The 25244-nt window shown below is 51.5% G+C and overlaps 10 protein-coding genes across 10 annotated transcripts; 2 read left to right on the forward strand and 8 right to left on the reverse strand.

The window, feature by feature from the left end:
• Positions 1-934: 934 nt before the first annotated feature.
• Positions 935-3091, reverse strand: hsp90 (chaperone Hsp90; the record flags this gene model as incomplete). The annotated part of the gene is made up of 2 exons (XM_071033696.1): positions 935-2776; positions 2834-3091. 2 exons carry the CDS (start codon positions 3089-3091, stop codon positions 935-937), a joined length of 2100 nt encoding a protein of 699 aa, XP_070882457.1.
• A 1010-nt stretch (positions 3092-4101) lies between these two features.
• Positions 4102-6987, reverse strand: BJX67DRAFT_258698 (NTF2 and RRM domain protein). The gene is made up of 4 exons (XM_071026311.1): positions 6791-6987; positions 6233-6711; positions 5178-6152; positions 4102-5110 (listed from the first exon to the last, which is right to left on the reverse strand). Exons 2-4 carry the CDS (start codon positions 6548-6550, stop codon positions 4814-4816), a joined length of 1590 nt encoding a protein of 529 aa, XP_070882458.1. The 5' UTR covers positions 6551-6711; positions 6791-6987; the 3' UTR covers positions 4102-4813.
• Positions 6988-7839: 852 nt separating this feature from the next.
• Positions 7840-8270, reverse strand: BJX67DRAFT_384636 (uncharacterized protein; the record flags this gene model as incomplete). The annotated part of the gene is made up of 2 exons (XM_071033697.1): positions 7840-8166; positions 8220-8270. 2 exons carry the CDS (start codon positions 8268-8270, stop codon positions 7840-7842), a joined length of 378 nt encoding a protein of 125 aa, XP_070882459.1.
• A 2819-nt stretch (positions 8271-11089) lies between these two features.
• BJX67DRAFT_374525 (uncharacterized protein) lies at positions 11090-12310 on the reverse strand (the record flags this gene model as incomplete). Its single annotated transcript, XM_071031560.1, has 1 exon — positions 11090-12310. The coding sequence occupies one exon, from the start codon at positions 12308-12310 to the stop codon at positions 11090-11092; it is 1221 nt and encodes a 406-aa protein (XP_070882460.1).
• Positions 12311-13198: 888 nt separating this feature from the next.
• Positions 13199-15250, forward strand: BJX67DRAFT_260320 (uncharacterized protein). The gene is made up of 4 exons (XM_071026313.1): positions 13199-13411; positions 13507-13537; positions 13584-13725; positions 13796-15250. Exons 1-4 carry the CDS (start codon positions 13352-13354, stop codon positions 15054-15056), a joined length of 1494 nt encoding a protein of 497 aa, XP_070882461.1. The 5' UTR covers positions 13199-13351; the 3' UTR covers positions 15057-15250.
• BJX67DRAFT_374527 (putative cAMP receptor-like protein) lies at positions 15107-17618 on the reverse strand (the record flags this gene model as incomplete). The annotated part of the gene is made up of 6 exons (XM_071031561.1): positions 15107-15401; positions 15472-15895; positions 16399-16477; positions 16536-17060; positions 17110-17311; positions 17362-17618. 6 exons carry the CDS (start codon positions 17616-17618, stop codon positions 15107-15109), a joined length of 1782 nt encoding a protein of 593 aa, XP_070882462.1.
• An 844-nt stretch (positions 17619-18462) lies between these two features.
• On the reverse strand, positions 18463-19994 carry BJX67DRAFT_363706 (cyclin-dependent serine/threonine-protein kinase phoA). The gene is made up of 3 exons (XM_071030107.1): positions 19695-19994; positions 19595-19618; positions 18463-19510 (listed from the first exon to the last, which is right to left on the reverse strand). The coding sequence occupies exons 1-3, from the start codon at positions 19890-19892 to the stop codon at positions 18593-18595; spliced, it is 1140 nt and encodes a 379-aa protein (XP_070882463.1). The 5' UTR covers positions 19893-19994; the 3' UTR covers positions 18463-18592.
• A 37-nt stretch (positions 19995-20031) lies between these two features.
• BJX67DRAFT_260391 (putative SIR2 family histone deacetylase) lies at positions 20032-21879 on the reverse strand. Its single transcript, XM_071026315.1, has one exon. The coding sequence runs from the start codon at positions 21441-21443 to the stop codon at positions 20223-20225; it is 1221 nt and encodes a 406-aa protein (XP_070882464.1). The 5' UTR covers positions 21444-21879; the 3' UTR covers positions 20032-20222.
• A 153-nt stretch (positions 21880-22032) lies between these two features.
• On the forward strand, positions 22033-23224 carry BJX67DRAFT_374530 (PQ-loop repeat-containing protein; the record flags this gene model as incomplete). Its single annotated transcript, XM_071031562.1, has 2 exons — positions 22033-22088; positions 22153-23224. 2 exons carry the CDS (start codon positions 22033-22035, stop codon positions 23222-23224), a joined length of 1128 nt encoding a protein of 375 aa, XP_070882465.1.
• A 183-nt stretch (positions 23225-23407) lies between these two features.
• Positions 23408-25193, reverse strand: BJX67DRAFT_260389 (co-chaperone SGT1). The gene is made up of 2 exons (XM_071026314.1): positions 24254-25193; positions 23408-24188 (listed from the first exon to the last, which is right to left on the reverse strand). Exons 1-2 carry the CDS (start codon positions 25076-25078, stop codon positions 23592-23594), a joined length of 1422 nt encoding a protein of 473 aa, XP_070882466.1. The 5' UTR covers positions 25079-25193; the 3' UTR covers positions 23408-23591.
• Between the last annotated feature and the right edge of the window lie 51 nt (positions 25194-25244).

Below are 25244 nucleotides of genomic sequence, written 5' to 3' on the forward strand. Positions count from 1 at the left end.
TCACACGCTTCGCTACGCTGTCTCATTCCACCGGCTATATATATTTTTCCCTTCTGGAACGTTACAAGCTAAAGGAATAACACCAAATGTGTTTCCTTCTGCCCTGTTTTCCCTTTTCTTCCTCCGACATTCAATTTCCCTCAACTGGCATCTTGTTGGCGTCCCATGGCATTCGTATATTCCCAAGCATTTCATCTCATATCCATCGTTGTCAATTGGAGTTACCCTGTTTGTCTCTTTGCGCCTGCCAATATCCCTTCCCCGAACCCGTCCGCACGCGCTACCCACCATCTTATCTCCCATCAAAATAGAACTCCAACCCACTGCACATTCTTCAGGTGAACATTTCATACGGACGTTCGAGGCTAGCTATCGTAATTCAAATTACATCAAGTCATGCTACCCCGGTATTATAATAATGCGCCCACCCTCTGCTGTCGTGGCCGTAGAGATGATCTGTGGTATACAAAATCAACCCCGAGCCCCCCCACCACTTCGTAGACCGCTGGACTCTCACTGTCTTAGGGTAGAACTGGAAAGCGCCGCTACTTCCTGCTTCGTTTTATTCCGTACTCTAGACGGTTTCAACCAGTGGGCTAGTATGATTTACGGAGAAGGTACGAGAGAACCTCGGACAATATATCAAACATGATACCGAGTCAAAAACTCATCCGAGTTTGTATTACTTTATGAACTGTGTGTTTCGCGAGAATAGTTGGAGAGGCAAAGATAAGTGAAGTAGAACCGGACCGTTATTGTATTTGGTTTGGTAAATAGGAACGCTCAAAACGCCATTGAGAGTGACATCGTCGTTGATAACATAAAGACACCATCTTCTGCCATCCATCATTTAGAGACATAAGCCGAAGTAGTTCCAGAGTCGTAAAAAAGTAACAATTACATTCCCTTTTTTTTCTTCCTCTCGTTAGCTGATTTAGTCAACTTCTTCCATGGCGCTCTCGCCGGTAGTGGCAGCGGCAGGAGCCTCCTCTGCGGTGGTCTCAACAGCCTCAGCCTCCTCATCGATGTTCAAACCGAGAGAAACAAGCTTGTGGATACGCTCAGCGAAGCTCGCAGGCTCATCAATAGTGAAGCCGGAGACAAGTAGGGATGTCTCGTAGAGGAGCTGAGTGATAGACTTGACGGTGCGGTCGCCCTCGCCGTCGGCCTCAACCTTCTTCTTGAGCTCCTGGACGATAGGAGACTTGGGGGAGATTTCGAAGGTCTTCTTGGACGACATGTAGGAGCTCATGGAGGTGTCACGGAGGGCCTGGGCCTTCATGATACGCTCCATGTTAGCGGACCAGCCGAACTGGCCAGTACGGATAGCGCAAGGGGAGCCGATCAGCTTGTGGGAGACAACCACCTTCTCGACCTTGTCGCCAAGGATGTTCTTGAGGCTCTTGGCAAGGTTCTCATACTCCTTCTCCTCCTTCTCACGCTCGGCCTTCTCCTCATCGGTCTCTTCGAGCTCGAAGTCCTTGGTAATGTCGACAAGCTTCTTGCCATCGAATTCCTTCAGCTGAGTGAAGGCATACTCATCAATGGGGTCAACGAGGAAAAGAACCTCGAAATCCTTCTGCTTGAGGCTGTCGAGGAAGGGTGACTTGGCGACAGCCTTGATGGACTCGCCAGTGATGTAGTAGATCTGCTTCTGGTGCTCCTTCATGCGGGTGACGTAGTCGGTGAGGGAGGTGGACTCGTCGCCGGACTTGGTGGACTGGTAGCGGAGGAGCTTGGCAAGGGTGTTGCGGTTCTGAGCATCCTCGTGGATACCAAGCTTGATGTTCTTGCTGAACGCGCTGTAGAACTTGTCGAACTGCTCACGGTCCTCAGCGATCTCGGTGAAGAGCTCGAGAGTCTTCTTGACGATGTTCTTCTTGATGACCTTCATGATCTTGTTCTGCTGCAGAGTCTCACGGGACAGGTTGAGGGGAAGATCCTCGGAGTCGACAACACCCTTGATGAAACTGAGCCATTCGGGGATGAGATCCGTAGCATCATCGGTGATGAAGACGCGGCGAACGTAAAGCTTGATGTTGTTCTTGGTCTTTTTAGTCTCGAACAGGTCGAAGGGAGCACGCTTGGGCACGTAGAGGATCGCACGGAACTCGAGCTGGCCCTCAACGGAGAAGTGCTTGACAGCGAGGTGGTCTTCCCAGTCGTTAGAAAGCGACTTGTAGAAAGCGGCATACTCCTCCTCGGTGATGTCGGCAGGGTTGCGTGTCCAGATGGGCTTAGTCTTGTTGAGCTCCTCCTCTTCGATCTTGGACTCCTTGATAGTCTTAGTCTTCTTCTCTTTCTTCTCTTCCTCCTCATCAACTTCCTCAATCTTAGGTTTCTTCTCATCATCTTCCTCCTCCTTAGTCTCCGCCTCCTCATCAGGGACTTCCTTCTCAGTCTCCTTCAGGACATGGAGGTAGATGGGGTAGGAGATGAACTCGGAGTGCTTGCGAACAACCTCCTTGATGCGGCTTTCCTGGAGGTACTCGGTCTGCTCATCCTTCAGGTGGAAGATCATCTTAGTACCACGACCAAGGGGCTCGCCCTCAGTGTCCTGGGTGAGAGTGAAGGTGCCACCGGCGGCGGACTCCCAGATGTACTGCTCATCATCATTGTGCTTGGAGATGACGGTGACTCGGTCAGCGACAAGGTACGCAGAGTAGAAACCGACACCGAACTGGCCGATCATGGAGATATCAGCACCGGCGGAGAGAGCCTCCATGAACTGCTTGGTTCCAGAGCGGGCAATTGTACCCAAGTTGTTGATGAGGTCCTGGGGTAGGCGTAAGTTCTGGGGTACTTAAACAGTTTGTTCCACAGGCTAACTTACGGCTTTGGTCATACCGATACCGGTATCACGAATGGTGAGCGTCTTGCTCTCCTTATCAGGGATGATGTCGATGCGGAGGTCCTTGCCCGAGTCGAGCTTGGAGGGGTCAGACAGAGACTCATAGCGAATCTTGTCAAGGGCATCGGAGGAGTTGGAGATGATTTCTCGCAGGAAAATCTCCTTGTTGGAGTAGACGGTGTTGATAATCAGGGAGAGGAGCTGAGAGATCTCAGCCTGGAACTCGAAAGTCTCAGACATTGTGGGATGATTATGTTCTGCGAGAGGGGCAATGGTAAGTGTCAGCTAGTGTCCTAAAAGCTGAGATGCTCGAGAGGATGGCAATTGAACGGATCTTCAGCCACGTCCGGTAATATACCCACAGAGCAAGTTCCAGAGAAAAGTGCAAGTTTCGCAGAAAGTGAAGTGAGGGGCTGGAGCTCGGGCAAGCACAAGAGGATACCTACAGATTTTTCAGTGAAGCGGTGAGGAGAAGAATTGAGGCAGTATCGCGGGGCACACAGCTGGAGGTTGAAGGAAGGAGTGATGGAAAAGGGTAGTATTTAAGCACGGAGGAGAATGAAAGAAAGAGGGAGAGATGGACCGATGAAAGGAAGAGAAAAAAGAGGTGAAGCGGGCAACTAAATGTTTCTCTGGGCCTGGACGCACACACAAAACCAAACTTTCTACGGCGATCCAGCAACTTCCACAGCTTCTGCGCCTCTTCACCTCGACTTCCAGCGCCTTCCACTGCTCAACGCCTGCACTTCAGCCTCGCCGGCAGTCCACCGCCAGGCCTGGAAGCTTCGCCTCACTTTCATTGCACCCTGGTAGCATCGCCCTCTCTACTTGAAGGAGAAGTAGCAAACACCTAATTTCATTTGCTGCTGCTCTTCTCTGCCCATCCCCAAAGCAACAGGAAATTGACTGCCTCGTTTCTCAGGCACTCATCTAGAACGTTCCGAGTCCGCTCCACCAGATGCCAGCGGAACCAATCGTATTTGCTGATCTTCTGTATTGTACTGTCACATCCGTTGTTTGCGGTTTGCAGCGCTCCAAGTACCAGAGAAACGTTTCCCTGAGCAGAAGAATTATTGACCGCCTCACCACTGGCACTTGGCTTCCTTATTTTCTTTTCTGCAGGGTTTGTTAACGGACCCTGCTCCTGCGCGGCGACTTCGGTTACATCGCCCCAGCGGAGGCGAAATCTTGAGGCTCCGTCTCAGCACCGGACCTCCGTGGACGCCCCTCGGCTGCTGGGCTGCAGACTCGATCACTGGTTCGGGGACGTTCGGACTTGATGGACTGTGGGCTGTGGGCTGCGTATTGATTCTATTGCAGAGCCTTGAATTCGAAGATAATTATACCATTTGTTGTATTTGAGACTTATCTTGTTTTTCTTTGCTCTGTGCGCCCCCCGGCAAGCTCTCAGATGACCACCAGTCTCCTCAGGAAGAAGCTCGTCAACCCCAGTCGAAATAATGAAACATGTTCAAATATGTAAAAGTGATACAGACACTGCCATCTAGGTACCTTCCTCAAGGGTATAACAAGGGGAGTATGCTAGATGGGGAAACAGAATGGCAAGGGAACAGACGATATTAACAATACGGGCGTTGAGCTCGCTATGCTAAAATTGAAAGAAATATCATGGCAACACAGTGACGGAAAAAGAATATCATGAAGTGCCGGTCAAATGAAGAACCTCAGCTAGAAATGGAAGTGAGTATGAGACTTTTCCAACCGCTAATATGCACTGTGACAGGGGTGGGGGTCACATAACACATGTCATTATCAGTAAAGGGGGAGTAATACATGTCCGGGGCCACAGAAGCATCTAGATAAAAACCTATGCATGCAGTCTTGAACCGGGGTGAAGTGTTAAATGCCATACGACTGGGAGAAAGAGAGGAGAGCGGCTAATGAAAAAGATGCAAGCCTCTCATCTTTGACCTTTCTTCGTTTGGCGCAGAAATGGGCATCTCAAGCGTTCTGGGCCTGATTGCGTCCTTTGGCGTTGACATTCCCACCGCGACCACGGGGAGCAAAGCCTCCGCGTCCGTCACGCTGGAAGCCACCGCGTCCCTGGCTGCCAGTGCGGTCGCCGCGGCCACGGCCAGCACCACCACGGCCGGGACCGTAACCGGCGTTTCCACCGGAGGCATTGGCACGAGTACGGCGCTCCTCAACATTGACTTGTTCGGAGCCGATCTGATGAGGGTTTGCCGCAACGGCAGCGGTGTACGCAGCGGGATCGCCGAACTCAACAAAAGCGCAGTTCTAGAGAAAACGTAGTCAGTAAAGCCGCTGCTTTTTTGGCGGGCTGACGGAAGTGAGATAAAGATACCTTTTGACGGCTCACGTCAAAATGCTTCAGTTTGCCAAAGCGAGAGAGCGTTTGCCTGAGCAAGTTGGCGTCGACCTTTTCAGTGACATTCTTGATGTAGCCAAGAACATTTTGGTCTTCGCCGGAGCGGACCTGGGATTTTTTGTGATCATGACCCGCAGTTTGCCAGCCAGAGCCGTCATTGGAAGATGGCTGGCTGGGGGCGCTCTCAGTGACAGGAGCAGGAGCCGGGGTGGTAGCGGGGGCAGGCGCTGATGGTTGAGACGGAGTGGTAGCCGCAGCAGCAGGCTTCACTGGAGCGACGGGGATGGCGGGTACAACGGGCGTCGTGGCCCCGGGCTTAGAAGCAATGTTCGCCCAAGTCTTCGGAACAGCTCTGGCGGGAGGAGCTGCCTCTTTGGTGGGAGGTTGGGCATCCTTCTGTGCGGTTGGGGCTGGAGTCGGCTCTGAGGTTGCGGGCTCCTCGGCGCTGAGGGTTTCGGCCTCAGCCTTGGTAGCGGGGGGCTCCTCCACTTTAGGAATGGCTTCATGATGGTCGGCTCCGTTGGTTTGGGCGGTGGGTTCAGTAACGGAGGCTTCCGCACCATCTTCAACGTCCTCGAGCTTCTCGTCCATCTTAGCAACGGCCGCATCATGATTCACTTGCGCCTTTTCAACTTCAGTCATGGCTTCCGCTTCATGCTGCGTTGGCTTCTCCAGCTCCGGCTCTTCGACAGGAGCATAAGCCATAACAGCGTCATCTGCAGCCTCCTCTTCGTCAACCAGATATCTGAAAACGTCATTCAGCACATAGTAGCCATTTGGCTGCTGTGCTAGAACAAAGGTCTGTACGAATTTGCGAGAGGCCTCCTGTTTGTTGGAGATCTCACCAATGACCGAGACAAGGATATTGTCGAAAGATGCCTGAGCGTCAACGTTCACAACTCGCACTTTACAGTCCTGAAAGTCAAGCTGCTTAATCTTCTCTTGAATTGCCTGAACGGGAGAACAGAATTAGTAACCAGAGAAACGGCCAGCTATAGACAGAAATAGACATATTCAGTCCACTGACGCACCTTCTGGCCCACAGCAACAGGGACCAATTCAGCTTCGGTCCCAAAAACAAGCTGCGAACGCCGCGAGTAGAAGTGGTGTAGCTTGTCTGGGCTACGACTCATATTGGTGTAGTACTGCTCAACGAAATACCAGCCGACCTCATCCTTGGAGATGCCATTCTTCTGTTCATTGGGTGGGGCATTCGAAGGTGTGGAAGACTGTGCTGGCTGAAAGTTGGAAACACTGTTGGCAGCAGTGTGGGTGTGATTGAATGAATCGTGGTAAGCCGGCTGCGGATGATAAGTGCCGTTCAAAGGAAGCTGGGTAGTGTCGGCCATTGTGTCGTAAATGTAACTTTTCGAAGCTGAGATCGGAATGAGAGTCCCAGGGCGGAGGCAGCGAGATTGGAGGGCGAGGGGGAGGGATGTATGGCAGTCGAAAGAGTCTAGGTAGCGTGCGAGGAATCAAAAGAGTGGAAGGTGACTTTTCTTCTTTTCGCCTGACTACCAGGATCACTGATGAGCACATACTGTGATGCGAAATGGGGGCGACAAAGTAGGAACACAATGGCTACTCACAATTCCAAGGAAGTGAAAAATATTCTTGGGAAGAATGAAGCGAGCTCGTATATGGGGACTTTGAAGTCTAGGAGACGAAGGTATATTGCGTCTGGAGCGGTTGGGTCGAGGCGGTTTAGATGTGGGAGGAAAAGACTCTTGTGCGATCGATTTGAAATGGAAGGTTGGAAGAGCCGGGAGGCAAACAGAGAAGGCGAAGTAGAAGAGGAATCAAAGCTTCGTACAGGAGAAAACAAGGTGGTAGAAATCTCTTTTACAAATGGAGAAGAGCGAGCAAAAATAATTGAGTATCGTGAAAGGAGAAGTGAAGAGGAAGGATCACAAAGGGCTTTGAATTGGTCAAAATGGAGACAAAGATGAGAGGATTCCCCAATTGTGGTGGTGACTGTGACGAGTGTTACAGTGTGGCAGTACCCACCGCCTTCTATTTATGGTCAACAATCTTGCCGCTCGTCCTTTTCGCCAGGTTTCTGCCAGTCCTATGTCATCCAGGCAGGGCAGCATTTAAACTGCGCCTGCAGGAGGCAATATCCCGAATCAATTTGTTGCTCGCGAATGGGGTGCTGTTATATTGGCCTATTGATCTCCTACCAACCTCGAAGTCGCCAGAATAACCTGTTGAAAAGGAATCGTTCGTTTGGGTTTTCCGGAAATCGGGACTGTCTGGTCGGCAAAGAGCATTCAATCTTAACGTCATGCCTAATAGTGTTTTTGGGAGTAAGGGTAGGTACACATTGTTGGGTCGCAGAAGGGAATCTATGCAGTAGTAATGGAAAAGTATGCATCACAATCTGTAGTTGAAGATGGGATTTCATAAGCATTCAAAAAGAGGGAGAGAGAGAAAGCCGGCGTTCATCGGAAAAGAGGGGTATGAGAGACATGAAAACACAAAACTTCTCATCAGGGACAAAACCAATAAATTGTATCCACAACATGTACCACAAGACTTAACAGGGGAAACCAAATGCAAGGTCGGCAGCTTGAAAGGGAAGAAACAAGGTATCTCAAAATTTGGGGCTGATATCAATTCCGCAAAGCATGATACTTTATCAAGAGGTGCGAGGCTCAATGGCTGCGGTCTTTTCGTTCAGAGCAGGCTTCGCGCGCATGACAGCATCCTGGCCGGTCATCCTCCGTCCTAGAGCGCGCTCAACCTTGGCGCCCAGCGCCAGCTTGCTTAAATTGTCGGTCTTCTCGGCGCTGGGAACAAATCGTTGCATCTGAAGAGGTTTGTTCTCCAGGCGCTCCAAGCCGTCGTGCAAATGATGGAATTCAGCGAGCCTGGGGTCACCACTAGGTAGAGTTCCAACGGTACGTTCGGAGGACGCGAGGGACGGGCTCCCACTAACAGTCGAAAATCTCTTCGACGCACGGTTCTATATTTGGTCAGACCATGTCATATCAGTTGCTGCGGCGGAGAAAGACCTACCGACTGAGCCATGATGGGGCGCTCCGAATCGAGAGAGGTATGTCTTGCCATTGCTTGGCTGTGGTGACGTTTGGATGGGTAGATTGGGGTGGGTGCTCTGGGAAGGGCAGCCGGGAACTAACCGTCGGGGAGATTCTCAGTCAGATATCGAGTTCTAAGAAGGGTAGTTGAAAGTTGCACAGCAAGTTGGGAGAAAAATGGAGGGGAAAGAAAAGAAGGTTCACGGGTCAGTGGGGATTCTGCAGGGAAAAAGGAGTCAAGCCTGAAGGATCCCCGGAGGCATGACCAACCATGAAGGGAGTAAAAAGCGTCCGTACCGTGAAGATGACAATGCACGAGTTTCCGGTTGGAGTATTTTAGAAATGTTGCGGATTATAGCAGGCAGGATGGGGGGAAAAGGCCTGGTATTTAGGTTGACAAGCAGCGAGAAGTGACCAGAGCCGGAATGGAGGAGAGAGGCGAAGTGACATGCAGCTGAGGATTGGATTCAGGATTCAGGAGAGGCGAGCGAGGTGGGTCGCAACAACAAGTGACTTTGATGCCTGTTTGCGCTTCTCTGTCTCAAGATAATTTTATATTCTTCGAGTGAAATAAGCCATCGGTCCTGTTTCCTCTAACGCCTCTGTAACAGCTAAGAGCGCGACACGATGGGTGCTTGCATCAAAGCACCCACAGTCCACACCCGCCTTGGCTGTGATCTCTTTTTTGCCCTCAAGTCAGAATCGGGGTACAGTCCCGGGGGGCAGTCTCCATGAGACCCTCAATCCTTCCCCGATGCCCGCGAGCCCAGTTATCCATGTCTTGATTCGACAGAATCCCCACGCTTGTGCAGCCTTGTCAACAGGCATCTTTTGACCATCTTCCTCGGACTCATCAGCAGCCACGTGTCGGGGGCCAAACGAAGGGTGCTGCTCCGTTTGGTCCGGCAACCACACGCCACGCGAGTTGATCCCTGCTTCTGGTCGGAGCTCACCTTCACAGCCCTCCGCTCTTGTAAAGATGAGTTACCTGGAATCCCAGACTGCTGACCCTGACTCTTCCTGGCTGATCTGAGTCCAACCTTGGAATGAGACAGGAGTTGCCAAAATCATTCCGGAGTCCAACTTTCCTCTCCCCTAATTCTTTCCCGTCTTTTGACTTGCTTTTTTGGTTTGTTTATTTCCCCCTTCACCCGTGGCCCTGTCTTCAAATCCAGTCTTGGCCTTCTGTGACTGTTTCCTCATTTCCCCTGTCCATTTCTTCCATTGACATTGGATTGCTTAGAGAACTCCAGGTCTGAGGAACCTTCACACTAATCATGTTTGAGACTGTGGGCAGTTCGAACTATTCGGTTGCTGAAGGCTGCTGAAATTTCAGACAACAACTTGTCAAGCTCTTCATCCAGGGTTTTATTCTCCGGAGGTCGACGTCGCTCTCTGGCTCATGGCCTGTGACGCATTCACGGAATTTGTGATTGAATCATGGAGGCAATCCTCATCAATCGCTTTCATCATCATGAAAATCACATCTCCTTTCCTCACACTCTTGAAATAGAACGTCGGGGTTCATGGGTAATCTCAGTCCCCATTCCTCCTTCTCTGCCAACCCCTTAGTTATAATATCTCTCGTTGGGCATCTCCTTGCTCCGCAAGCGTATCACAATCCCGGGTGCCACTTGAGTCCGAGGCTGGCCATCATTCCATCCACGAATGTTTCTCCTTAACCGAGGAAGCATTGCTGCTACAATGGGCACGGTCTTGGATCACAATTTGAGAAATTAAAGCCTGTCCATTTGGTGTCCTCAGACTTCGGGCCTTTTCTGCCCCGGAACCATTTCAGAACCTGGTGTCTCCCACTCCTTCATCGCCTTACTTCACTCAACCATCCCTCCCATTCAAGTTTTCTGATAAATCGGCACCGTATAAGCAGCGTGCGAATGGTCGCTCTATCCGCGACGTCGAGTAACGAATACTAGTACACGGTAGCACCAACAGGGTCTGGTAACAAAGAAACACCTCCGACTCAGAGAAGGAGCATTACAAAACCAAGGGAATCAACACTGCACTCATGCCGGCCCTCAAATCATCAACCTGGTTAAATGCCGGTTGGCCAGCAGATCGTCCAGTAATGGCCGCCACAAATTACGTATGAGGAAATAGGACCGATTTGGGCAGAAGGATCGTGGGAGAACCGTCAGACAGCAGCCCAAGAGGAAGTTCTGCGACTCTCCACCGTCGTCAGAAAACCTCTTTCAGCTTTTCTTCGCCCTTGCTCTGTGAGTTCTTCACGAGACAAGACTCGCCACACGCCCTGGTGCAATAAGCCTCGATACAAAGGAACCTTTGCGGATTATACCTGCGTCAGGACGTGTGCGAATGCCTTTATGAATTGTTGCGTACAACGGCGACCGAGGAATGCGAGTTGCAGTTTTGCTTTCCTATCAAAACCTTGGTGAACAACACATACCCCCTAGCCTTTATCTTCGTCAGACCGACCGAGGCTCGTTGGGAGGCTATCATGGAGACGACGCCGTACGTTTTGGGTCAGACACTTCCTTCAAGGCGAGTGTAAAGCTCCAATAGCATGTTTACTCTAGGACATTCTTCTCATACCGCCAGCCTGAAAACATAATACGAACATACTAACAATATTCGATGAGGATTTCGGTTGACCCTTGGGCCTGTCCCCTACGGGAATAACCCAGCTCATGGATATCGGCTGAATCTTGATCAGCATGCAAAGCCAGGGACGGCGACCTGCAACGAACACTTTTGCGATGTTCCTCTCCAGACATCTCTTGGCTCCGTCATGATTATGATCCGCTTCATTTGAGTATCGCTTGAACTAGACTGTTAAGACGATTGCAGACGATAACAGGGTTCATCTACTCTCTATCGGAACCCTAAACGCTTCTCATACTTTTTCCACTTCTCCCCAATCGGTTGGATGACCGTCGAGCTCCGCGAACGCTCGCCCATTTCCTGTACCCCATTTATCAAATACAGCGGCGTCATTTCCCCATCATCACTAAAGAAGATCTTCGCCCTCTCCCTGCGATCCAGTGTCTGGCTCGAGCCGTCTGTGTAAGTAACTGTTGAATTAAACGCTTCGTGCAGATGAAAATGCCATGGCCCCGTTAGATCTTTTGCAAAGACGTGAGCCCCCACCCTCGGCCACTTCTGCCCATCATGTTCCACGAGATCGATCATCCAATGTGCAAGAGCATGCCAGTGGCCGCGCTTGTCTTGCCAAAAGAAGCTGTCCTCTGTCCAGGTCGGGCTCCATTCGCTTGTATTCCACATTTGGGTATGAACTAGCTCGTACTCTCCGTTATATTTATCGGCAATAAAGATTGCGAGGTCTTCTACCCCTAAGACGATCTTGCTTGTGTGGTACTCTGGTGTCCAGAGCGGCCATGGAGCAGGATTTGTCGAGTGAGGCTCTTTGGAGCTCAACACCATTTCGAACGGGGTCCATGGCCCTTGTAAATCATCGGCGGCAGACACGGAAATGTTATTCGGCCATTGTGTGTAGCTAAGACTCGTACATTCCTCCCGTTTTACATTGTCGTCCACCCCGATGGTGTACAGAAGATACTTCTCATCCGCAGGACTCCAAATTACCTGCGGATTATGTCGAAACGGCTTGCTGACACTCTGTGCAAACTGGTAAGGCCCCTGCGGCCCATTCCTCGACTCCGCGCGTAAAACGAACGAGTGAGGCCTCCAACCACTCAAGCCACACCCATCCGCAAACTGCGAGGCAAAGAGATGGAAAAGCTTTGGATTCTTCGGGTCCTGGAAGATCTGCCCACCCCACGAGGAATTGCCATAGGGACCGAAATGGCTAGACTCGACTCCGTCCGCTGAATGGTTGTATCCGTTAATTCTTCCTGCAGGACGCAGATCTAGTCGTCCACAGTCGTCGCCAAACCATCCGGGGTCACATTTGCAGACCTTTCTGGGCTTAAGAATGATACCGTTGGGGTAATCCGACCATGGCCATTGGCGGCTGCAAATACCATTGAGGCTGCAGTCTTCGTCGGTTTTGCAGGCGTGAGATGTTGCACCCTGAGCCGCAAGAGAGAGGGCTAGGAAGCCTGGGAACCGCATTGAAGAGGCGAATATTTCTTCACAGACGAGCTGAAGGTAAGAGGATGCTCTCGATGGACCATTTTCTAGGAAGTCTGAGGAACACTCCTCCCTTTGTATGTTGTGTATTTGTGGCACGATGGAATAAACGCATCCTTCGGGTTAATTCCATGCCGAAATTGAAAGGGCGATGCTGTGCGGAAGGATTCATCCCCCCTCGGCCGCATGGATTTCCTGGCAAATCGAATAGTGCGGGGCCCCGCATCGAGCCAAGAAAGAAGATTTGAAGTCTGTTGCGACGGATCGAATGTTCGCTCGATATAGCCGCGGGGTAAATTTATACTCGGCTCAAGGTCTCCATCGAAGCCGAGAATTCAAACTAAATGTACCTAGGTAATTTTGAAGGCTTCCTTGTTCTTCACGAAGCGCCCCCAGCAGCGGTTAATTATGGCCAATTAGACTACGTTCTTCGCTAATTAAGAGCATGTACATGATAAAGATGAGCGAAATAAGGTTATAATGAACAGGTTAAGGCCCCGAGAACAGCCGAATAGTATTTTACCGGTTTGCAAACCTCACACGGGACTTCGCTGGTATACGCCGCGGCCCTTAATATGCAAGGCAATGGCTCTGTCCGAGATGAACCAATTGGCTACTCGGAATATTACCTGTCCGGGTTCGGCCGTGAGGGACAAGTATGTACTTTTTACCACGACAAAATAAAACACGCTAGAGACCGACCAACGACAAGACCTGCTGGCCCAACGGCAAGGCATCCGATACAAAGTGGCATCAACCGCTTGCTCGGGATGCCGAGGCCGGATCAGCAAGCTTCCTACAGGCGGTCTCTAAGGCGGTGTACCATTTCGATAGCAGTATGGTCGCCCACGGGACAGAAAAAATACCAAACGTCATTTCCCCGAAGTCCACAGGTTTCAACCATAATTCCTGCTTTTGGTCGGAATCTGTCCGTTGTCTTTCTTAGCTTTTTTATAAAGTTCTCCTTTAAGCTACTCGTGGCGGTAAAGTTATATCCCCGCAGAGCACGGCCATTGCTCGAGGATGCCAAAACCAAGGGCCTTTCTCAAGGAGCCGAATTCAAAAAAGAAAGCGGCACAACAGGTATGTATTTTAATCTACTTGCTGTCGGTCGTTTGGCCCACTCTGGTCTGTTAAAAAAAATAAAGTCCATACACTAAGGGGTTTGCTTTACATAGGCGCCGAGAACCGCAGACGAATTCCTAGCTGGTAGGTCCCAGATAAGGTATAGGGAGTATTTGCTGATTGAGGCCAGTCGGTGTTGAGCAAGAAGAGGCCGGGGAGAAATGGCGGGCCGGTGACGCTGCGAAATCACTACGCTTCTTCGTGCGCGCCGTGACTACCTACGACGAGGGACTCCAGAGGCACCCTAATGCCTTTGACCTGGCGTATAATAAGTAAGCCGTTTGCATAAAAGCCATCGAATTGGTATAGCCGGTTGCTCGTTTGCTAACTGGTATTATAAAGAGCAAGAGTCCAGTATGAAATCACGCAGCATCCAAGATTAGTGGCCCAGCTTTCGACACCACTAGTGGAAGTGTTGCGCGAAGCCCTGCATTCGCACCGGGAGGCTCTGCGGTTGGAGCAGGATAACGCGGATGCACTTTTCAATACGGCGCAAGTGCTGACAAGTCTTGCCGAAGTGCTCACCGATACGAAGCGACCGGTGGAGGAACAACTCAACCAAGCGGTCAAATATCTGCAAGAGGCGGTAGAGCTTTTCCAACGGTGTCTTGTTCTCCAGGAGTTGCGATATACGGAGATGCAGGAGCAGATTAGACAAATGGAATCCGAGGAAGTAGGGCAGTCAGAGCGGATGCCGGACGTGCAAGAGAATGTGGATGTTGGTGAATCCAAAGACTCGCCGGAACAAGAACAGTGGGCCGCTGTCGTCGAGCCGGTAACGGAAGATACTCTCGTGGACACCGCCGTTGCACAACTGGACGCACTCTCGACACTTTGCAACCTCCTCACATATGACCCTGATGTGGGGCTGAATTGGGTAGAGGAATATTCCACCGAGCTGCTTCAAGAAAAGATCACAGCCTATGTTGAAGGCTCGAGTCGGCAGTATGAGGCGGCTCTGGCTCAAGCAAAATTCAGCTCCGCTCTGAACGAAGTCCTATACCGAAGCGGACGAACCGACGTTGGGACGTATCATAGTGCCATTCTGGACTCATTCGGACCGGACTTGGATATCTCTGCGGACCCGGAAGGCCTATGCAGCAAGGCTGATGCGCTCGTCTCATTTAATACAGCTACCGCAGAACAGCCTCCTTATCATGATGCAGAAGCCTTTGCCAGGGCTCTCGGTCTCAGATGGCAGGCGCTTTCCACCGCCGTAGATGCTCTAACAAAGGCCTCCAAACTCCCCAATGCTGAAAATTTGCCGAAAATCCACCTCGCGAGGGGTGACGTCGAGATGAGCAGATGGAGACTCGGCTTCTCGCCTTGGGAGTATGCTATGTCCCAGCAGAATGGCACAGTACTCCTTCGAAATGCTCAAACGTATTATCGCGGCGCCGCGGCATTGGCTCGGAGGGATGGAGGTGGGGACGAGGACCGCGACGGAACATGCAAAGAAGCAATCGCAGCCGCCATTGAAGGCCAGAAGGAGAAGCTGACCCGGCTCAAGGGCGCCGCGCCGAAAGAGTTGATGTTCGTTGCCGAGGAGATGGTGGATGATGGATGGGTTAGCGCCTCTGACATGGAGGCCCTGTTATCGTAGACAGCTTACCCCAGGAGAGTCCTTCCCCCGTGGTGCCAGTCACGAGAAAATCAAATATCCAACGTCACCTTGACCTCTTCGTCCATCTGTAAAGCCTCCTTGCGGAGGTTATTGTCACTTCCGTACTGTGTGGCTGCCGCCGCCGCGCCCTCAACGTCTGAAACCACAGCCTCCAGGCCAGCGAGCAATTGCTCAATTTCAGCCCTTTGAGCCTGAATCCGCTGCGCTAATTCTACGTTCTGCAGCTCCGTAGCGTGTATCTTCTCATCCAAGACCCCCTTCGTCTTCTCCAACTGCGGCGTCAAATGAGCCTTGTACAACTCATCCGGTGATAATGTATGCGGTCTGTCAACGCGTTAGCAATGGCCCCTGCCAAAATGATAACCCTCATAAAACAGAAGTAGGCCAGACATACGGAACACGTTCAGCATCCTCTCGCTCCAATCCACCTTCACCTTCACCGTTACCTGCAGCAGCAGCAGCAGCAGTAGAAGCCTCCTTCCTCGCCCTTGCCTCCCCGACGAGCCGATCCAACTCATTCAACTGCCTCACCGCATCCCTCTCATTCAAGATATCCTCAAACTCAGCCGTCGCGCTCTCCTCCAATTTCGTATTCAACTGGCGCCACACATTCTCCAGACTTGCCGGGACATGTTTCGCAGGCGTTGGGAAACAGGCTGCAAAATTTGCGTACGAGTTTGCGCGGAGTGTGCGGAGGAGTGCTTGCGAGTAGATTTCTTGGAGGCGGGTTACGCGGGGCCCGGGAGTTTGGGGGATTGGGGGTTGGGGGGGCGGGGAAGGGGAGCCGCCGTCTTCTCGGGGTTGAGTTGGGTTCGGTTCTGCCGACATTGTTGGCGCTGAATGGGTTGTTCTTTCGGATTTGAGGTGGGGTGAGGAAGGCGGTTTTGAGAGTTGTTGTGTTGTGGTGACGGTGGAATGGAGTACGAGTATGATTGCTGCCACGCGTTGGACAAATCGGTGGACGCGCCAATCACGTGCATGTATAAAGAAGCGGAGGAGAATAAAATAGGTATTGTATTGGCATCATGAATTGTGAAAAGCAATACTTTTATTAAACTTCGTTTCTATATCGCTGGCATACCACAATATAAACTTTTTTTTTTTTCTTGGAAAGGGAAGACATATGCTCGTCCTTCAGCCAATTAAGCTGTCAACATCCGAGTGCTTCCATTTTCACTTGACGGACGTCGGTGACCAGCACCGTGGTATGCACGCCAAAAAAAGCGATTCCGAAAATCGATATATGCCGATCTGAAACAGCGCCATGAAATGGACACGTATATTAAGGAGTTCCAAAAACCCTGCAGCGGAAGAACAAAACTCGAGGCGAAATTCAGACCGAAACTGGGTTCGTCATCGGGAAGGACCAAGGCGTAGACACGGTTTATCGTAGAGGGGACCTGAGTCATCATTTAGATACCAGATAACAAGCGGAAAGGGCCTATGGGCTAAACGCACCCATGTGACGATCAGCGCGACGAAGAAGAGCATGGCATATTTGGTATATGCCCAAGTTGCAGCGTTGACCTCGGACACCGTTGTGGAGTTGCTGTGGTACGGGCCTGAGTCTGGTTCTGTGCATTCTTCGGCGCGGCCGTCAGAGCGCATCGGTTCTAGTTGGGCCTGACACGGCGGTTCGATATTCGCTTGGACATTGACGGAGTATGGCCGATGCGACAATGGGGTACAGCCGAAGCTGGAACTCTGCTCAGCCGTGGGGCCAACTCTCTCTAACTGGTAGCAAGCTGCATTCTCTCGTGTGATACGAATCTCTGTGACTTTTGTGAATGGACTTTCATGGGGAATTGAGACATCGATCGTCGTTTCGAGACCCCCAACTGCCTTGAGCTGTTGTCTCCGTCGCCAGACTAGCTTGCCTATGCGCGCGTAAATGGCTAGCGTCATGAAAATGACGAACCAAACCGGACCGTAGAAGACGGCGATACGGAGGAAGTCCCATGATGGGGCCACCCAACACCAGAGCTGCAGAGCGTTAGAATACCGTCGATTTCGCGGGATTAACTTTACACACTATTGCCGCGCCGTACACATTGCCGCGAGATGAGCTTCTTATGAAAAAATATACGAACGCAGGGATAAATGGCAGACCGTAACATAGGATGAGATATTTCCACTCCAAGCGCCGCAGTTGCTCTGGGCTATATTTGTGGAAAAAGGTGAGGTAGACGTTTGACGCCATGGCGAAGGTCCATAAAGCGTCGGCAGGCATGAACCTAAGGATGTTAGGACATTCCAGCACCGAGCAATTGAGTGACGGGCTAACCATTGTATCAAGAAAGCCTGGACCTGGCATAGCTCACTGTGGGCGCCTGCACTGATACCTGACTGCGAGATGAGGGTAGCGACATTGGCCATGATATTGCCAAAAGAGGCGTAGAAGACTAAGCGATTGATAGGTTTGCGAAACGAACGGGAGGAGAGGAACGAGACAACGATAATGCTGGTCGCAGCGAGAGAGACGGTAGAGCAGGTGCGCTCTGTGGCCGAAATGGCGGACAGCTGGCTGGCCGACAGCGACATCGCGACATGACTGGCGAAAGGGAGATGGGCATCTACATCTCCAGCGTTCAAGAAGCAAGAGAAAAGTTAAACCCGGAGCAGAACCGAGCTGGAAGGAAGCTCGTGGTCCAGGATGTGAGAGGGAGCAGCTATGACTGCAGGAGAAATGATCGGGTCACTAGATCACATTATTATAAAGTTTTCTTACCAGTCTTCTCCCCGCATTTCCACACATGCGGCCTCAAAAAGTTCAATGTTGGGAGACGGAGTTATATGTCGTGGGCCAATCCGATTAAACGGAGGAGCTCAGAGTTTCTCAGCCCATGGAAATTAGAGGATGCTTCAACCTTTGGGTTCGTAAAAGACGGGGATCAAGTCCAGATGCAGAACGTAGCGGGCAGAACCAGTATGAACCTTCGTTGGTTGCCTTCTGCCCATCAATGTGGTGTTTTTGATCATCGCTTGTCCAATGGTCGTGGTCGGAACTACAGCTCTGGATGCCCGAGCTCGAGACACCCGCAGGAGGACGGAGCACAGATGAAGAAACTCGGGGTGATCAACGAAATCGCCACAAGGTTGGAGGGAATGTTTGCTGGAATGAAAGGATGCTCTTCCCACGGATCAAACGCGGTTTGTGTCGAGTGCCGCTCGGCCCCGTCCAATTGTTCAGACTCAAGGGACTTGTGGATAATTTCTCCCATCCAACGTCCGCTTGTTCTTCCGAGACGAAGGAGGTTCGCTGAAGGGTGGTGGCCAAGAGCATGGATTATTATTTGATGGTCCATGCAAGCTGCAAGGTGGATCACTAGTGTCTTCAGACGACCCTCTGGATCGGGAAGACTGCTACCGACTTTACGCACTGGCCTTCGCTTCAGAAATCAGACTTCATTACCCTGTCATATCTAACGCCACTCTCTCCAATCTAAAACGAAGTCTCTCGTCAGGTCTTAACGCAAAATGGAAGATAAACAGGGCGGGAAATGGGGTATGCACGGCTAATATGCTTGCTGCGGCGGCATCATTCCTCCGTATCCACTCGCCCCTAGCTGTTGCTGTTGCTGTTGCTGCTGCTGCTGTAATTGCGCCTGCAATTGTGGGAGGTCTTGGAACCACGGATGTTGAAGGGCATCATGGGCACTTATACGCATCTCGGGCCGTAGTTGGAGCATTCTATTCAGCAGATCGAGACCGAGAGGGTCGATTTGGGGCAGAATGTGACCGAGGTCTTGAGTCGCGTATACGTGAGGATTAGCCCGATACTCGGGGAGCTGCGAAATGCCCGGCCATGAACGCTCAGACGGTGTCCCCATGAGGCGGAAAATCTTCTGCAGTTGGTCTTCGTTGGTTGTTCCTGGAAATAATGGACGGCCCGTGTAGAGCTCCGCCATGATGCAGCCGGCAGACCAGATATCGATACTTGTATTATAGGTCCTGCTTCCGAGGAGGACGTCTGGAGCTCGGTACCAGAGAGTTACAACTTCATTTGAAAATGTGTTGACGGGGATACCGAAGGCTCGAGCGAGTCCAAAGTCTCCTAGCTTCAATTGCCCTTTCTTATTTATCAGCAGGTTCTGCGGCTTCAAATCGCGGTGGAGCACCCGGTTCTCGTGGCAGAAGGCGATGCCATTCATGAGCTGATGCATGAATGACTTGATGGTGGCTTGGTCTAGTTGCCCTCGATCGCCTCGTGTGTCCATATACTTTTTCAAATCCTTATCCATATACTCAAACACAAGCATGAGCTTGTTTTCGGTGTGAATCACGTCGTAAAGGGATACAATGCTCTCATGCTTCAACTCTTTCATCAACGAGATTTCGCGAATCGCGGTCGAAGGTGTTCCCTCTTCGGAATCAAGGTGGATTTCTTTTAAAGCAACTAGTTCGCCTGTTTGGCGGTTTCGCCCTTTGAATACCTATGATCTCGTGTATCAGCGCAAATGTAGACCGGACCTGTTGGAAGCAATCGGTCGCGCAGAGGAACGAAGGCGGGAACGTACGGTGGCATATGTACCCTCTCCAAGCTATACACAAGACATACTGATCAGTTCAAATCCAATATTTTTGGTGCAAATCTCAGTGAGGACGTCGTGCACTCACCTTCTCCAACTGCTGGAAAGAGCTGGGCTGCTGCGCCTTATCCATCGTCGGCGAGCGCTGTGGCGGAAGGAGTGGAGGGGCAGTTGTGCAGTGAGCGTTAAATAGGAAGGACTTTGGAGAAACAAGGGTCGCGGCAATGTCTAGAAAGGATGAGGTCGTGGCGGTGTGTTGCAGCTGGGGGAATTTTGAAGAAGTCATGTCAGTTTGGCGTCGATTCAATCTTAAAGCATGCCCCGCGCGACTTGCAGAAGATGAGAGCACAGACGTTGGCGCCGAATAATGGATCTCGTCCCACCCACGCCGCTCTGTCGGCGGCTATGAAATCCAATCCCAATCTCTCTATCATCTATTCTGGATCTTGATATCTTACTATAATTATCCCCCTAGCGATACGGTTACTTCAACAGGACAGCTTTATTCTCCGGCGGCTGCAGACTCCAAAAGTATTTATGGGATCATTGATTTATGGAGTGTGTTTTATATTCGTCTGCCTCTAAATATGATCGTACTGCGTCCTTAATACACAGACTAGTGTGATATACGCGGGAGTTGAGATGCAACAAACGGCAGGATGGAGTCTGCGTTAAGGCTGCAGCGAATATACCGAGACCCCATATTGCTTACCCCGTCCGTCTCCCGAAGGAGAATTGACTCGTTCCTAACTCCTCCTATGTTGATGATACCGATGGGCATTCCTCGCTTGTAAGCTCTTTCCACCAGCCTCCAGGCGGAATATGTAGCTAGCGAAGTCCCCATGACAAGTAGCCTCCCTGCATCATCAATAGCCTCTTCTGCAGCCAGTTTCACCGGTGGCTCGATGTTCTCTCCAAACATGATCACTGCGGGTTTTAGAACCCCTGCGGTAGACGTGGGCAACCAAGCACCATCCCTTTCAACATCCACTCTGGCTCGGGTTCCATCTTGTAGTCGGGGAGGCTGTTCGAGACAGGTTGGACACGAGGGGTAGCGGAATGTCGAATACGGAGCTTCAGGCAGTTCAACATCGCCGTCTGGGTTGAGTTTCAGGCCTCTACGGCGCTGGTCCTCTGGTTTATCTGTGTCGAGAGCCCCGATGTCCACCATCCTAGCCAGAAACTCCGCCCACGCCGGGTTGAGCTTCTCGAGCGTCTTCTGGTATTCAGCTCGGGAGAACTGATTCCGACAACTGAGACAGACAACAGACCTCAAGTAACCATGGAGTTCAATGCTCGGGATCTGGGGATGAGCTATCGAATGGAAGGAATCGACGTTTTGCGTTACCACGGAGCTAATGTATCCTTTAGCGCCGAGATCCCTGACGGCCCAGTGCGTCGAATTCGGCTTCGCCTTCAAAAGCCCGGGCCATCCGACAAAACTGCGAGCCCAGTACCTCTTCCGCGATTCATGCCTGGTTGCAAATTCGTGAAAGTAAATGGGGCGGTACGTTTTGTTCGTTATGTATGTCCCGTTCTCGCCTCGATAATCCGACAACCCAGAAGCTACCGAGATCCCAGCCCCGCTTAGTATAACTGTCTGGGAATGCCGGCCAACATCGATGCCGCGTAGATAAGGAGACGGCGGGGCGCTTAGAAAGGTAAGGAAGGCATCAATTGCGCCAGATACTGAGCTTGCGGACGGAGGGACGATGATTGGTGGGGGCAGTGGGCCGGTGAAGGGAATTCGAATTGCCGGGGCCGTCATCGAGAAAACATGTTTATAACCTGTTGAGCGAAAGAAATGCTCAATTGGCTGTGGAGTTGTCCGTCCCATCCAGCATGTTGGCAGCTCAACACCAGACAATGACTAAGACGGTATCATCACGTGGCATCATCATGAATGGGGGTTTCTGGATCCGCAAAGAAACTCAACTGTTGGGTTTCTTCAAATTTATCTCGCGATTACCAAGGAATTCAGAGAAACAGTTGAAGATTGTTGGCTCGACGTGAGAGTCCCCAAAAGAGTCGGGAGAGCAACATTATTGGCTGGGATATGAGATTTCATGTCTCAGATCGCGATCCCAGGGTGATGCCGCAAACTACCAAGTGAAGGAGGAAGCTCCCTATTATCATGATTACCTAGGTGTACCCTTAGAATTACTCTACCGGCCTGAGTCTTGTCTTTCGACGACAAGCGGTCGAGCTTCAATATTCATGCCAATCCACGGTTCTACCACCGTAATCCAAAAAAGTAAAGCATTGATTGGACACAGGAGTTACGTCATGAGCCCTAAACCCGTCAAAAAGGAACTTGGAAGAGTCTTCTCAACCCCGGATTCCCTCTCCGCAAAGATCATCTCCAAAACCAACGACTCAATGGGCTATGAGATATCTTTCCCATCTCACACGCTGTCATGCTCACCATGTTCCCCTCCCAGACTGTGAACATTGACCTTGAAGCCTTGAGTGGGATCTGTGGGTGTGTACAATGTCCTAGGGTACCTTCAGAAATATCTTGAAAACCTTGGCTGATCGCTCTTTAGTTCTATCTCAATCGCCTGCTGGGTTGTCGTTTTCTCTCCCCAGATCATCGAAAACTTCCGGCGTGGCTCCGCCGATGGCCTTTCCCTTCTCTTTCTCATCGTCTGGCTGGTAGGCGATGTCTTCAACATCCTTGGTGCCGTGCTCCAGGGCGTTCTACCTACAATGATAATCCTCGCCGTCTACTACACGCTCGCAGATATTGTACTCCTCGGCCAATGCTTCTACTACCGAGGATTTACCCTGCGCGACGAACCATCGCCCTTCTCTATACCAGAAGAGCCCGGAGAGATCGAGACTCCATCTCCAGTTATCTCAAGGAAGCCAACAGAACACACCTCTCTCCTCACCGCACATGATACCCACCCCACCTACCACTCAAATATCGGCTCATCGAACTCTCGACCTGCCAACGGAAACGGACCTGCCTCAGCGCCAACCCACTCATACGGCCACCGTCGACACTCGGCATCCTCACTTCTCCACCCATCCGTCGATGGCACTCATCTCTCTCCCGCAACTCCCTTCATCGAGCCAGAAAAGCCATCCCGCCGAGCGCAGGCCGTCTCAACCCTTCAATCCGTCCTTTTCAATCTCTCCGCCGTCGCCCTCGTTTGCGCTGCAGGGATCCTAGGGTGGTACGTCAGCCGCTCTACCCCCGCCACGCACGAGAAGCACGACGAACGTTTGCCCAACGATGCCACGCTCGTCTTCGATCCTCTCGGGCAGGTCTTCGGGTATCTCTGTGCTGTTTTTTATCTCGCGTCGCGCCTGCCTCAAATACTACTCAACTACAAGCGGAAGTCTACAGATGGCGTCTCTCTGCTTTTCTTCCTCTTTGCCTGTATCGGAAATCTAACCTACGTGCTGTCTATCCTAGCATACTCGCCAGTATGCGAGGAGGGACGCCGGTGCAGACCCGATGATATAGGGGCAGTTTATGCAAGGTATATCCTCGTGAATTTGTCCTGGCTCATTGGGAGCTTTGGAACGTTATTTTTGGATATGTGCATATTTATCCAGTTCTTCTTGTATCAAAATGGCAACGGGGATCCAGATATTGCCGTCTCGTGAGCGAGTTTTAGCGATTTGGTGGAGTTTGTTTTTGCTTTTGGTTTGGCGGACGGCTGGGTATGGAGGATTATAGGCGTTCCGGGTGCCCACGTTTGGTGGTGGTTTGGCTTGCTTTGGTCCTTGACCATTACTACTCTCGAAAGTGTAAATAAGAGAAAGATGAGACCTTCTAGAATTTCTCAAAGCAGCCTATTAAAGGCAGAACGGAACGTTACCGAATGAGAACAGTAGAATCAGCCCTAATCAAGATATATAACACCCGCTCCATCGCTACCTCGAATTCCTATGATAGAATCCCGGAACAAAACCTGTGAAACATGATTGCGGGGTACGCCGCCGGGACCTTGAGCCCCGAATGGGGCACCATTCAGTCACTGGGCGGATAAGCCTGCACTTTTCCCTTTCCAACCTCACCCCAGTTCGTACTGAGCGAAGTTCCATTACTCTCGGTGAAGCTTTTGATCATGGCGCGCCGGGTATCGTCGTCCGCGCCGGCGTAGAGTTTCTTAAAGAACCCGTCGACTGGGTCGCCGCCGAAGTCAGAGTCTACGGAGCCTTCATCGTCAGAGTCGTCGGCATCCTCCGTCTTTTCCTGCTCCTTGTCATGGCTGTGTTCGTGAGAATGTGTGAGGGGCTTCTTCGCTTTCGGCTTCTTCGCTGTCAGCGTGGAGGCGAGCTTGTCCCAGTCTTTGGCGCCGTGGCGGGAGGAGGTAGGGTAGGAGGGGGCAGACTGCGAGACTGTGGGAGCAGTGGCGTCGGTAGTTGTTGTTGTGGAGAGTTTGACGTCCCCTGATGGGGATTCGAGTGAGCTCCATTTCTTTCCGGGGGTCTTCTTTCGCAGGACGAGCTCAATTTTTGTGGCGAAGGTAGTGAGTTTGGATGCCGGTTCATCAATGGGAGCGAAGAGAGGGTCGAGAGTGAAGGCGTATTCCGAGCCCGATGGGAGAGGAAACTGTACGGAGACCTAAACTTTATAGTTAGCTTGACGGCAGTCAAAGTGATGGGAGGAGCGGAGGAGTGTTTGCGTACCGAATCACTCTTCAGCTCAGCATCGACGTTCTCCTTGGCTATGCCTTTAGCATAGAGCGTTACGACAACGGAGTCGTTCGACTGATACCACTCGTGCCGGATCTTTTCTGGCAGCTGAGCGGCCGCAGCAGCTGCGGGGGGGTTAATTTCTTTGACATCCTGAGCGTTCGGCTCCTCGTTCGTCTTGTCCACAGTGGCGCTAGAGGTACAACTCTGCACCTTCCCACCACCACTAGCCATTCCAGCTTTCAGAGCCTCGAGCTGTTTCTTCAACTCCTTCTCTGTCGGGGTCTTCACACCAGTCGGAAACTCCTCAATCGTAACTTTCCCCTTCTCATCTCCCTCCTCAAGACCCCCAAGCTTCCCTTTAATCTTCACTAGCCAGATCGGGAGCTCCTGCGCAAGGCCCTTTCCCGGTCCCGATGACTTAGCCCCGCCCATAATATCCTTCACCTTATCTGAAGTATCAGCATCCCCACCACCCGTACCGCCGAGGATCTTTTCCTCCAATAGTCCAAACAAAAACCCCGCATCTCCATACCGTTCAAGCTGGTACAGAGCCACAGCTCTCCTCATCTGCGCAGAAAGGATAAGGTCCCGCTTCGCACGATCCCGTGCGAGAACCAGAGCTATCTCAGCATCTTGTAGTGCGCCCTGGAAATTTGGGCCGCCGTCTGCGGGCTTGAGGCGGTTGTATGCAGTCGAGCGCTTGATATAGTAGGCTGGAGCGCGGGGAAGCTCGACGAGGGCTCGCGTATAGTGCTGGAGAGCGGCTACAAAGTCGGACTTTGCGAGGGCGGCATCGCCATGAGATGCGGCGTTCATTCTTCTCTTTCTCCTTGTTCTTCTGTTGACCTGGGGTGGAAGTGGGGTTGCTTTGGTATTTGGGGGCGTGGATATGGTTGTTTCTTAGGGTTTGAAAGAAGAAGAGAGAGAGAGATAGTTTAGTAACTATTTAAGGAGCACGAGAGAATGGAAAAGCTTGAAAGCT

Source organism: Aspergillus lucknowensis (genome assembly GCF_044049455.1).
Source record: "Aspergillus lucknowensis strain CBS 449.75 chromosome Unknown BJX67scaffold_51, whole genome shotgun sequence".
NCBI lineage: Eukaryota > Fungi > Ascomycota > Eurotiomycetes > Eurotiales > Aspergillaceae > Aspergillus > Aspergillus lucknowensis.

Bases quoted from the DNA above. Each gene is read 5' to 3' on its own strand.
- BJX67DRAFT_260389 (XM_071026314.1), bottom strand. From the start codon at position 25,078: ATGAACGCCGCATCTCATGGCGATGCCGCCCTCGCAAAGTCCGACTTT. The intron at 24,189-24,253 runs GTACGCAAACAC...TATAAAGTTTAG, and splicing joins CTGAGCTGAAGAGTGATTCG to GTCTCCGTACAGTTTCCTCT.
- BJX67DRAFT_363706 (XM_071030107.1), bottom strand. From the start codon at position 19,892: ATGACTTCTTCAAAATTCCCCCAGCTGCAACACACCGCCACGACCTCA. The intron at 19,619-19,694 runs GTGAGTGCACGA...TCTTGTGTATAG, and splicing joins CTTTCCAGCAGTTGGAGAAG to CTTGGAGAGGGTACATATGC. The intron at 19,511-19,594 runs GTACGTTCCCGC...ACGAGATCATAG, and splicing joins GAGAGGGTACATATGCCACC to GTATTCAAAGGGCGAAACCG.
- BJX67DRAFT_258698 (XM_071026311.1), bottom strand. From the start codon at position 6,550: ATGGCCGACACTACCCAGCTTCCTTTGAACGGCACTTATCATCCGCAG. The intron at 6,153-6,232 runs GTGCGTCAGTGG...TCTCCCGTTCAG, and splicing joins CTGTTGCTGTGGGCCAGAAG to GCAATTCAAGAGAAGATTAA. The intron at 5,111-5,177 runs GTATCTTTATCT...CGTTTTCTCTAG, and splicing joins TTGACGTGAGCCGTCAAAAG to AACTGCGCTTTTGTTGAGTT.
- BJX67DRAFT_260320 (XM_071026313.1), top strand. From the start codon at position 13,352: ATGCCAAAACCAAGGGCCTTTCTCAAGGAGCCGAATTCAAAAAAGAAA. The intron at 13,538-13,583 runs GTAGGTCCCAGA...GATTGAGGCCAG, and splicing joins CGCAGACGAATTCCTAGCTG to TCGGTGTTGAGCAAGAAGAG. The intron at 13,726-13,795 runs GTAAGCCGTTTG...GGTATTATAAAG, and splicing joins TTTGACCTGGCGTATAATAA to AGCAAGAGTCCAGTATGAAA.
- BJX67DRAFT_260391 (XM_071026315.1), bottom strand. From the start codon at position 21,443: ATGGGACGGACAACTCCACAGCCAATTGAGCATTTCTTTCGCTCAACA.